This window comes from Excalfactoria chinensis, chromosome 6 (assembly GCF_039878825.1).
Source record: "Excalfactoria chinensis isolate bCotChi1 chromosome 6, bCotChi1.hap2, whole genome shotgun sequence".
Taxonomy (NCBI): Eukaryota; Metazoa; Chordata; class Aves; order Galliformes; family Phasianidae; genus Excalfactoria; species Excalfactoria chinensis.
The window spans coordinates 31,051,495-31,064,611 of NC_092830.1; the positions used below are offsets into that span (position 1 = coordinate 31,051,495).

A 13,117-nucleotide genomic window follows, 5' to 3' on the forward strand; every position below is an offset into this window, starting at 1 on the left:
AATGCCAAACTCTCCCTTCTTTTCCCCCTGATTGATTGATTTTGAAAATATTACTCTTTTTTGATTCATCATTTCCCCCCCCCCCCCCCCCCCCCCCCTTCCCTACAGTGGTTTAATAGTTCCTGAAGTACGTGGAAATGAAACCGTACCTGAAGTAGTTACAACGTCTGGCTATGCATTGCTACACTTCTTCAGTGATGCTGCTTATAACCTAACTGGATTTAACATTTTTTACTCGTAAGTATTTTTTTTTATTATTTATTAAATAATAACTTTGTTAGGCAGTTTAGTGTTCCATTTAAGAGAATGGTAATTTCAGGGCAAGCATTTATCTGCTGATATTGTTAATTGTGTAAGGATTGTGCTTTGTGGCATATTTCTAAAACAAAGGAGCTGGAGGTTGTAGTGAATTGTCTTTTAAGAAGCTTGTTTCAAACAAACAAACAAATACCCCTGCGTAGTGCATTATATATTGTTCTGTGTGCAGGTTCATGGGCACTCTAAGTGTATATTTGTCTCATGCCATATGGAACTCAGAAGCATTCTCTTTCCAGTATTTATCCAACATACAAAGTTGTCATATGGAAAAGAAGGGGAGATTATCTCAGTTTATTTCATGTCAGTTCCCTTTTCTGGAAGTAGAATCAAGTGTTGCTTTTTTTTCCTTGTTGAATGTATATTTGTGGATTTTTGACACCTTCACTAAAGTTCTCTTATTTTTGTGCCAACCATGGTTGGTTCTATTTCATTCTTATTACAGATTTTGTTACTTCTCCTCCTATCTGTTGTCATTCTACCTTCATAACTCTTATCTGCACTGTTCTGGTTTCTCTTCAAAGTCTGATTCAGTACAACTGTGCTGTGCTTTTGTGAGTCAGCATGCATTCAACAGACCTATGCCTCTTCCTTTTGGGAACCAGCTGCTGATTGTACTTTGTCTTTTGTAGGACATGCTTGCAGCACATGATGTAGTGTGTTTTTATGTTGGATGGTTGGTTCAAGAGAGGATTACTCAGTCTTGTTGCTTATGGGATAGTTTTCCTATGATTGCAAATATTCTTTTCATTTCTTTCAGTCTCTTCAGATTCTGAAATACCAATTATTAGAAGGTGATTGCCAATGCTACACTTCAGATGTGGCAGTGCTTATCTTTTTGTGCAGTTTTATTCATTTGTTTGAATTTTCAATTTGCATTTCTGGCAATAGCTTTACTTTTCATGCAGGTTTTCTATGGGAAGATTGTTTCTGTAATTTGCAGCAGTTTGACACCTTTTTATCAGACAGTAAGAGTTGGGGAAACCTTTAAGTATGGGGCACTGGAAATGTCAGCTGCCTTCAGTTCTGGGTATTTTCCATGTTTTTCCATTGACATCAATAAAATGCAGTCACCTGGCAGACATTTCTATTAAAAATAGATAATTTTTTCAGTTATTCCTGAAGCTTTTTTCTTTTTCTTTGCTCTTATGTGCTTGTTTTGAAAGCAAACGGCAATATGAGGTGTCATTCTTAAGACATGAGAGCATGTCCTATGCATTCTTTATGTTTAGGTAATGTGAATGCTATGTGTTATTCCATTTTTACTTTGTAAGTCTTCAACTGGCAGTTTTTCCACTTAGGTCCCTGCACATTTAATGGAATTATATGTAACTTATGGCTCTACTCTTCAAAAAGCATTCATTGCAATGTTAGAAACAATTTTTATTTGTATTAACAAGCCAGCAGTACCTCCTTTGATGCTGAAAGAAATGGCTGTGAGTGCTTGTTACAGCTGTGTTAATTGTTGTCTGTCATTCTGATCTGTTTTACTTTGCTTCTGTTACCCTCTTTCTTCCTTGGTTTGATACCCTAAACAGTTTCTTGACTTCATCTTGGTAGACCACCCACGTTCTTTTATTTGAGCAAGTCAGGAGAGCAGTGTTTGTGACTGAAGTGCCATCCCGGCTGCAAACAGAAATGGTTATTCCAGAAATCTGCATTAATCTTTGTGTTCTTGGAGGCAGGCAGTCTGCTTCCAGCTCCACCCATCTAGGTTTTTTTTCCCCCCATCAACAGGGTGGAGTCAGTCTTAACATCATCAGGGATTTGTAGTAACAGTTTATTTTGAGTTTTAACCTAGCTCTTCCCTGTGAGTCATCAAAGAAGATTTCAGCGATGTTTTGGATTTCCTCAGGCACTTACTGCCTGCGATGTGTATTTGTGTATTTTGTTCACGGAATCTCTTGGATCCATGTACATCAATGTCCTTCATTTCTGCCATCTCTGAGGAACTGTCTGCACTCTGGAACCTGCTTACATAGTTCAGTTGCCTGTGATCTCAGTCTTTAGTGGGGTGTATCACAGAAATATGAAATCTTGTACTGGTTGCCAACTTCTTCCAGCCCTAGCTTTGCTATTCTCGCATCTCTCTGACTCTGGACTTAGAAGGCATAGCTAAGTCTAAATCCAGTCAGTCTAAATGCACCTGGTGTTGACTGCATTACGGAGATTCCCTTGCTCTATGAAAGCAAGTGCTGCAGGGGCTGTAATCTCCCTGCTGCAGCAGAGGTGAACTGTGTCAGGGTTCAGGCAAACTATATAAGAAGCTTTGCTCTCAGGTATTGCCACTTGGATTCCCATTCAGCCTTCAAATCTATCTTCAAAGCCCAGTTAAGAGTCTATTTTCAATAAAGTGCTGTTTATCTGATAGGGATGCCAAGATCTTCCATTTTAAACTGCTTGCAGTTGCTTCCAGTGTGAATAATACCAGAGAGCAGGCATGTCCTTCTGCTTAATGTCAATATTTGTTAATGCATGAGATGACTGCAATACTGATTGCACCACAGACAATGTATGTAAGCCTGGGTGGACTGCTTTGCAAGACCCTTGACTGTCAAATGATTAAAGCTGTACTTTATCAGTGCTCAGGAATTTTGAGAGAAATGCACTTTATCAAATAAATACTATTGGAATGATGTGAGATAAAAACCTCCCTCATCAACTCATAGCTTGTCGTCTTCCTTATTTTATTTATTTATTTATTTTTTTCTCTACCAGAATTAATTCTTGTCCTAATAACTGTTCAGAGCATGGAAAGTGCACCACCAGTTTGTCCATTCCAAGCCGGGTATACTGTGAATGTGACAAGTATTGGAAAGGAGAAGCTTGTGATATCCCATACTGTAAAGCCAACTGTGGCAGTCCAGACCATGGGTACTGTGATTTGACAGGCGAGAAGCTGTGTGTATGCAATGACAGCTGGCAAGGTAAGGGTTTGTTGTTTGGAATCAAGTCTGCTTGTAGTTTAAATTACCATCCTTAACAAGTAAGCATAAAGGAAAAAAAAAAAATACTTAAGCATGTTGTACTTCTTCTTACAGTAGTTTTTGTGTAGCCCTACTATAATTGTTTCTTACTAAAATTCATTTATTTAAGCTCTTAAATGTTTAATTTGATTATTATAATATGTTGGATGTTCGTATTATTTACTGCTCCTACTAAAAGTCTCAGTGGGCTTAGCACGCTATGCACTGAAGTGGCCCCTCTTCTCTTAAATATTAAATACTTCCAAATTACTTTGTTGATACAATGCTGTTTTCCCATTCCTTACTGCCTCTACTTTGTTTTATTGCTGTCTCTTTTTGTATGTCCAAGGAAATGGCTGTTTTATTCCTATTAGCTGTCATACCTATTAGAGCAAAGAGAGTGTGAGATTTAATGCATTGCTCTTGTAAATAATAAATGATGTTGTTCATAAAAAGACAGTCAGTGCACCCACAGAAATTCACTGCAGGAAATGGGCTATAGCAGTATAGCCACTGAGTGGGAACTGCCCTGTCACAGATGTGCTGCTGAGTCCTCAAGAACCTCTGGTGACTGTAGTGCATAAAAAAATGCTGAAGGATAAGTCTCTGTAAGGAAGTTGTGAATAGAATTTGCAGCAGGACTAAAAGCCTTTTGTTTGTGCGTTGACTCCATGCAGACCTTCATGATTAGTACCTTCTTTTCACCTAGCACTTCTGTAACAGCTTTCTGTTCTTTAGGAGTTGGACTGATAATTTACTTGCTACTTCATGGTGGTTTCACAAAATCTGGGTTGTTTTCAATTGTTAGATTTTTTTTTTTATTTTTTTTTTTTATTTTTTTTTTTTTATTGTACCCCAGCTAATGTGGTTTAGATACACAATAGATTTTCCTTTGTTTAAAAAAGAAAAAAATATCAATCAAAAAGTTGAACTTTCCTAGAGCCTTCTGGAAGGCTCCTTGTTTACTGATGCTGTACGTACATGTATTTTAACATCTGTATTTCTGTCTTTACAAATCCTAAGCTGTCAGCATCTTCAACGTAGGCTATTTGCAATACAGGACCCATAAATGTTTCTCCTTATGTTAGTGCTGCTGCAATCTGCCAAGTCTTTTTGTTAGTTTCAATTGATGATTTTAAAACCGAGTTTTTACTTTAGAGGAAAACTTTGTTCCTTCTTGTTTCACATGATGTTGATTGGAGTATGTTTAGTCCTTTCACAGGAAGGAAAGATTTGTTGGACTGTGCTGAACATGATATACAGTGAATAAAATCCTCATCTGTAACATGGAAAGGGTGTTTTGTATTGCAGCATAGATGGGGTGTCTTTTTTTACAATACTGACATCTTGTGGATGCTGGGAAAGCAACACCAGTAAAGAAACCATTTAAAACAATGCGATAAGAAAACAGGGTCCTCTTTGGGACAGAACAACAGTTTTTAGTAGAAGTTAAGGTCTCTATTATATACCACACAGCCTGTGGAAGATGGGTGCTGTGTCACGTTGTGCTGCTCCGTTACTACCTCATCTGTTTTTGTTGCTCTGAAGCAGGAAGCATTGATGCCTATTGGTAACTCAGGCAAAGGAAAACTACCAGTATGTTTCCTTTTTCTCTTTTTAGGCACAGATAAGAAAGAAATGGGGATAATTTGTAGTACGATAGTACTGTGCAGCATCCGAGTATACAGCCAGCAAATTATCTTTGATACTGGGAGTGCTGCCTTGTGTTGTCTCACTCTGTAAGTGAGCAGAGGAGATTTCAAAACAGTTCATTTCTATAGTGTCTTTGAAAATTCAGGATAATGGGAAGGAATGGAAAACCATCCCACGCTTCGGACAGTGTCACACTTGAATGCAGCACTCTGCTGCAATTTGTAGTAACTGCTCTAAAGGTGTGGGTGTTTTATTAATAAAAATGTTATTCTCCAATAGTGTTCTTTAAGAAGCTGGACTTAATGGCTCTGGCAGGTTACAGCGTGTTAGCTTCATTTCTGGTATGTAAAGTTCGAAACTGTAGTTAGAGGAAAGGAATTATTAAATGCATGGCGTGACTGAATAGTGAAAGAGATGGAATGGACATTTATCAATGTAGTTCAGACTAAAATAATCTGTAACTGACAGGAAAATGCAACACAATTACCTGAACCTCAGCAGCTGATGGTGGGAAACCACTGATACTGAAGAAGTCAGGAAATGCATGAAGGAGCAGTAATGGCGATGGAGACTGTTACTTGTGAAATATCAATGGGCTAAGAAAACAACTTGGGATGGAGGGGTGTGAGTAGTACTTCAGATCTGTCCCAAGATCAGCCTGTGTTAAGTGATTTTTATCAGTCATAAGATTTACTGAAATCTGGTCATACAAAGGTGGGAGTTGCTCTCAATATGAAGGAGGACCAGAATGTCCTACCAATGAAATAAGAGGAGTGTGCTGAGTAAAATTGCTTCAGTATAAATTGTAAATGCGTACATTTGGGGACTGGGAATATTAAGAATTTTTAGCATCTGGGATTGAAGTAGGTGACATAGAAGAAAACTTGCTTGTCTATCAACCAGAATACAAGCTGATATACTTCTGTTTATATTGAATATAAATTTAGGCTGTAAAGCGTCAAGTGCATGAATTGGATGATCAGCCACAGTCTACAGTTAAATGGAGGAATACATTAGTACTATACTTCATTTTTATTTTTACACTTTTATGAATAGAAATTGCACAGAGGAGAATCATTAAAATGATTAGAGCTATGGAATATGGCTTATTTAATCTATTAAAAAGGAGGCTAAGGGGGAGTAGGATAGCTGTTTGTAAACATTTGAGGGCTGCGTCATGTGAGCTTGCTCTCATGCATCTTTAGCTTGAGATCCTTTCAGGGTATGCCCTCACAGCACTGAGCCACTCTTGCGAAGCACTTTATCTTTTTATGTATCACATCTTTTAATTAACATATGCATGTAGTAACAACCTCAGTACTTTCCCATTAGGCAGGTGATTCACTACTTTCTAAAACTTCCAGTGTTAAAGAGTTTTTGAAAGTATATCCAGATGTATTCACTCTTCTAAACATGTTATAGAATTGGAAGGGGCCCACAAGGATCAAGTCCAATATTATTAATAATCTCAAATTCATTATGATATGAAAATATTATTGGATGTGTGAGAATAGCAATATTTGGTTTTCATTGTGGTGGTTGAAGAATTGCCTCACAATAATAAATCTGAATTCAAATGCTCAGATATCCAATAAATACAGAATAAATGACAGCAAATACTTGATTTGAATGCTTTGATTAAACTGTATGAGAAGCAGGACCAGAACATTTATATTCAACACATCGATACTTCTGGTTTTTTTTCTCTCCTGTGAACCTGAAGGAGAAGATTAAGTTTGGAGACAATAGATGATGTTTTCTCATTAGGTGGAAATTGATCTTATGACTCAAACTACTGGAACAGATTGTTACCTTGGCAGTTCATGAGACTCCTCAGTAAATAGAAATCAAATTCCTTCTCTTGTGTTCTGTGGGTAAATCACTTTTTTAAACCTATAGAATTTTCCCCTATCTTTGAGGATTACATAATTGACTTCCAATTCAGTTTTATAAAGTTGTTTCCTCTTTGTAAACCTTTTTTTCTTTTTTTTTTTTTTCTTTTTTTTTTTTTTCTTTTTTTTTTTTTTTCTTTTTCCTGTGGGTTGAGTGGATAAGAAAGAAATCCAATTTAAAATAAATGGAGAAAAATCGCATTTGCATAGAAAATAATAAAACATTTTTATCTGTCTTCTGCAGCTGTGGTGCTGCCTGTTCCACAAAATGCATGTGCTTAGTGGATGTGGCGGTTCTGAAGTGAGAATGTAGTTATGCTGAAATAAAGGTGATGTTTCATGGTATATATATTTATGTATGACAATCTGTGAATTGTATTTCAAAGTTTTACAGTCACCTTACCTTTATGAAGGTCTAGCCACACAAAAGCATTTGTTCTTTAAATGGTGTTTCAGTAGAAGTCAGTGTTACTCTATTGCATGTTTTCCTCCCTTCAGCTGTAGAAGTATATTAAACTTCTTATACAGCTTACTATGCACTGAAATAACCATGCCAGTGTTTGACACTCTCACTGGAAGTGCAGTCCTGGAGGGTCAGTCGTACTCCAGTTGGTACAACTAGATGTGTGTGTGCAAAGTAAAGTGGATAAAGGGATGTGTCCAAATTAAAAGCTTGCGTGGCCAGAAAGCAAAGCTTGTTTTAACCTGGATGCATTCCCTTCCCTGGTTCACTGTGCAGCAGCATGAAAAGTAGTGTCAGTTTTGAAATGGAGAGTAAGGAGTCGGGGCTGGGGTGGCTTTTCTGTCGGGAATTCTAGAAGCGCTCCGTCTCCACTAAAGAAAATCTCCCATCAATTCTGGAGCGGGCAGTTTGTGTGTAGGATTCGTAATTGGCCACGAGAGGGCGCCGCTGACCGCTACATCTGTGCGAGAACTTTCACCGCTAATAACTGGAAGCATGGTTTCCCTTATAAAACTGACATAATAGATTTCGTATTTATGATCTGTTCCCTGATCAAAGAATAATTAATCAATTGTTTAAATATAAACAGTTATGTATTCAAATTGTTTCCTGTAGTGATTTACCGGATCAGAATCTTGTTGAGGTCACATTTCTATTATCTATATGAATACTTAAGCAATAATATGCTGAGTTATTCCTGCTTTCATTAGACCCCATTCAAATATCATTAATATTTTCAGGGCAAAGGGAATAATGAACAGTGGGAACGGAGGTTTCCATCATTCAAGCAGTGAAGTATAGTTTGGATAGAAGTCAGTATCATTCTTCTATAGGAAATGGCAAGTGTTTGGGCACAGGTGATCTCCCTGGTTGTTATGTATAAGAATTATTCCTTTTTTTCCCCTCCAAGCGATAATGCACGTTGGAAAGGCTTGATGTTCATTATGAAGGGTAATGTTTTGAAACAAAAAACTTGATGTCAGGTACCTACTTAGCTTATTAAGTAGACTTCCCTTGATTCTCTTTTAAATATTTGTCAAAGTTCCTCTTGTTTCAGTGTTAGCCTTTGCATCTGGAGTGTCCTTTGTTGGAGCTCCTTGGCAAGAAGGTCTGACACTTTTTGCACTAAGAACTGCCTCCTTCTGTTTGTTTTGAATGCAGCAGCGTGTTAATATGCTCTCTACTTCTAATGTGTGCTTTACCTTTTTGGGTTGCTGAGTGTTACAGTATTTTTATGAGTTATCATAAGTTGAGGCTTTGTTACTGGGTATTGATCCTTCTCTGAGCTGTCATGTTTTTAGTCTGGCTGGAGCACAGATGACAGTTTTATACTTATCTGTATAGAATTTCATGTGTAACTTTTTTTTTTTTTTTCTCAGTTTTGTTTCATTCTCAGTCGTAACTCAGAATAAAACCAAACCTATGTAGTTATATTTTAACATTTGTTATGCTGTATGCTATAGTTTGATGTTTATTATGCAGTATTTTGTGTTCAGTTCTTTTTTCTTTATTTGATCGTGATTTAATGCATGTTAATATCTTCCTAATAACTTTCCTTACACCGGAGTTCAGCCATGCCAGCCTCCCTTTACATTTACTTAGGCCTTTCTGAGCAAGGGAATACATAGGTGCGGTGTTTCCATGGAGGTGTTTGCAATTGCCTGCATGCCATCAGTAAGAATCTCATTTTCTTTGTTGCCCCTTTCAGCTGCTTCTTAATTTGTTTGGTCTCTTAAAGTTCCTTTCTTGTTTTCAGCTCCTCCTTTCAACACTGCAGACTTTATTTATTTATTTATTTGGCTTTTGTTGGTCCTTCAGTTTTCACTCTGTTGTGCCTCAATACCATCCCCCACGAAATTCTATTCAGGTGGACTTTGTGCTTTCAGAAGTTTAGGGACCTGATTTGGTGCTGGGTTTGTAGTTTCAGGTGGGTGGTTGGACACCATGACATACGAGTATTTTCCAACCTAAATGATTCTGTGAGCTGAGTTTATATGCTTTCTCCTTAACTCTGTATGTCCCTATGCATCCTTAAATTGGGTGATTCCTGATTCTTATGATGCAGACTGGGCTTTTTAATTTGCTTCTTGGGTATTTGTTTAACATTAGCTGACTACTGCTGTGTTCCTTAAAAGAATACCCAGTCTGACTTCAACAGCTTTGAGTTTCAGTAATGCCCAGTAGCTTGAGTGAATGATTTAATCTAACTGGGCATGCTGAGATGGACATATCATCACGCTGCAGTATCAGCATCGAATTACTGACATCATTTAGCTGTCATGCAATATGTCTGCTATTACTGATGGTAAAAGTTTCACTTCTGTGATTGATAATACTAAAAGTGGTGTCCTAAAGACTCAGTGTTTTCCTATCTAGAAATAAAGCTGGTCAGTATACTGAACAAAAGGCACATAGTTTGCATGCTGGTGTTTTTTTCTTTTTTCCTTTTATTAATTGTATTGACATAACAAAACTTAAAAAGGGCATCTTTTGATGACTTCTCTTAATTTCTCAAAACTGGTTTTGAAGATGTGTTCCAAAATAATACAGGCTTTGGGAGCTTTGTGGAATAGTGAGTAAGCTTCCATAATGTTCATATTCTCAAATCCTTGATTTTTATGGAGCACTTTCCTCTTGAAAGACAGCACAAAAATGCATTGAAAAATGCCAGATTTGTGTTCTTGAGATTGTGTATACTATATCCCATACTGTAATGTTACTTACTTCAATGTTATTTGCTTTGATATCAACTTATTCTGGTTGTATTCTGCATTATAGTTTTTTTTCAGAGGTAATAAGGAGTTTATTCTGTGCTACTCATTTTGGATCTATATTGCTTCTAAAAACATGGTTCATTTTGCCCTTCTTTCGATCTGTGACTCATGCAGTGTGTTTTCTGAGAAGGATGCAGAAATATATCATTATTTCAGCTAATCTAACACTTGCAATTTGACTGATGTCCTTTGTTGTCATTTTTTCTTTGTTGAGCATCTGCTAAACATAAAAGTGCATTCTGTATTTTATCAGAACGAGCAATCCTGACATCTGTAATTAAGCCTTCCCTATTTCTGCTTTATTGGCTCCTAACAGATTGTACAAACTCTACATTTGTTTACAAAACAGGTCCGGATTGTTCTTTGAATGTCCCTTCCACGGAGTCTTACTGGATCTTACCAAACGTAAAGCCATTCAGCCCTTCTGTGGGTCGGGCTTCCCATAAGGCAGTTCTACATGGAAAATTTATGTGGGTGATTGGAGGATACGCTTTTAACTACAGTTCATTCCAAATGGTGTTGAAGTAAGTGATTTCATCCCACATGATATCCCTTCTGATAAGGCTTGGGGAAAATAAATATTAACACAAGTGAATATCTATCCTGCAGCTCAATCAAAAGACATACTTCTTCAGGTTCTTTATTAGATGCCTTATTTTTATGCTTTTAATTTTTGTATAATTCAAAAGGATTAGAGTCTTTGTAGGAAAGATCTATGTAATATTAATGTGTAAACTCATCAGTCTTCTGAAAACAGTCACTATTATTTGCTACAAACTGTAAAAGTGCTTGTGGTGATAGAATGGGGAAAGAAATATGTGTGATGGTGTTTTCAGATAGTATATCTAGAGTGATATTTGCATATCAATATTTATTTATAAAGACAAGAGGCTCATATTTAATGCGGGCATTTGGCCTGCTCTGTGTGGAATGTTTTGGTTCTTCATATTTATAACACTCTGTATGTGTGCACATTTGATCAGCTATTAAAAACAAACTTGAAGCATTTATCATAGAAGTGTAGAATCTCCCATGTTGGAAGGGAGCCATAAGGATCACTGACTTCAGCTCCTAAAATATATCAGTTTTCAGAGTAATGCCAAAGGTTGTGACGTAGGCAGTTGAGTGGTGGTTTTTTGCTTGCTGGTAACCATGAGCTTAGTTTCATAACTCTTGTAAGTCAGGTGGTTTTAATTACATTTGCAATTTCTGAAATTATTGATGAATCCCTGAAAAACCTGTTCCTGTTTTCCCTTGATGAACATTTAGCTCACTATCACTAGTTAGTGTATTGTTACAGCAGTTAAAGATGGCCATCTTACTGCTGTTAACAAATTACCACCTCAGTTAAACAATGTCTGATGAAGCGTGCATGCTTTGTAAAACAAAAGCTGGTTCAACAATACAACTGTTTCTGTGTGGATAGAAAACATTTTATTCTTACATTTCTCTTCTAGCTACAATTTGGAAAGCAGTATATGGAACGTAGTGCCTGTATCCAAAGGGCCACTCCAGAGATATGGACACACACTTGCCTTATATCAGGTTTGGACTCTTCAGTCTCCTATTCAATTTATGTATTTTTATGTACTGTTACTTGAAACAATTCATGGATTTCTGAGTAATTTCTAGTTTCTAAACTCTTTGTTGTTATTGCCTTCTACTTATTTAGACCTATTTTGGAGAGATTTTTTAAGTAGTTTTTTAGCTCTAGAGCTAAACTTGCCAATATGGTTCCCTCTCCCCACCCCCCCTCCCCAAAAAACAAACAAACAAACAAAAAATAAATTATATTTGCTACTCTTGTGTAAGGAAAGGTAAACTGGGAGCCAAGTGTAACCTCAGCATGGACAAAGCTCTTGTTCAACAGGTGCCATCCCACAGGGGCTGAACACAGCATGTAGTATGGTGGACGGGTACTTTGACCCTATACACCTGGCAAGTGATGACCCTGGTCCAGAGACCACCATGCAGGGGATGTAGGGCTGGAGGCAGGACTGGAGACAAGGATACAGGATGTGCCTGAGGAATCCATAAAGGAAATGAGCTGTCTACAGTCTGTGTCCAGGTAACCTGGAGTAGGAGGGGGAGAGGGTCAATGGCTGAACCCCAGGTGAGGCCTCTTAGTGCCTTAAGGGCTGTGACAGTAAGAAATAATTTTTTATTTGCTTTATTACACTTCTTAGTTAAACAGAGCAGTTATAGAGAGTGGTCATAATAGTTTATCAAAACGACTTCTGAAGTAGTATTTGTATGGAAAAACTATAAATCTGTGCCTTTCACTTATTTCTATGCATTCAGGTCATTTTTTTTATCCCTGGCACCATCCTGTACCCAAGAATTCTAGGGTGTTTTGTGATGAGATGCCACCTTTTGTGTTACTGTTACTGGCTGTTTTGATATTCCCTACCTCTTCATACTTCTTTCTATTTGGGTTCTTGGTACCACTTGTGATTTTCTGTAAGTTAATTATATCCTCCCATCATTTCAGATTCATGCTGAAAATTACTTGCTGTTTTAGTAAGAAGGAAGGTATTTCATACATGAGATACTGATGAAGTCATTGCCTGTATCTTTTTTAGTTGTTGCATCCCTTCTGAGAGAGTTGCTTGGAGGTATCAGTACCTCAGAGAGTTATATTGATCTACTATTGGTTTTGAATTGGTAGTATCACTGAACTACCAACCATAATGTCATGACCTCATTCTAGTCAATTAAAACACCACCACCACAGTGCAGACTTAAAATAGTTTTGTATGCATCTCTTAATGAAAATCTATATGACTTTGTACAACCTTTTATTTGTCCTTGTATTGTGCATTAAATATTACTTAATTCATCGCATTTGTTCGTTATCTTGGGTATTCTGAGTAGCTTAGTATTGAAGGTGTCATTTGTCTATCCCTTTGCCAGACTGTTTTGAAGTATGTTGAACTAACAAATCCTTATTGCCCATCTCTGTGGGGTACCACAGGTGACCTCTCCTAATTGAGAGGAGAATTCTCCTAAATTCTAATTGAGTCACCATTTCATTATTTCATTTCCTTCAGAACT

At 37.2% G+C, this 13,117-nt stretch overlaps 1 protein-coding gene across 6 annotated transcripts in view; it reads left to right on the top strand.

Annotated features, from left to right (window-relative positions):
* Positions 1-13,117, top strand: part of ATRNL1 (attractin like 1) — a 403,630-nt gene that overhangs the window by 40,058 nt on the left and 350,455 nt on the right. For all 6 annotated transcript variants that reach the window (XR_011904014.1, XR_011904015.1, XM_072339810.1 and 3 more), the window contains exons 4-7: positions 109-237; positions 3,034-3,242; positions 10,413-10,587; positions 11,521-11,608. Coding sequence is in view for 4 of the 6 variants with exons in the window: in XM_072339810.1 (XP_072195911.1) it covers positions 109-237; positions 3,034-3,242; positions 10,413-10,587; positions 11,521-11,608 (601 nt within the window). In the remaining 2 variants the exon portion in view is untranslated. The remainder of the gene's footprint in view (positions 1-108; positions 238-3,033; positions 3,243-10,412; positions 10,588-11,520; positions 11,609-13,117) is intronic.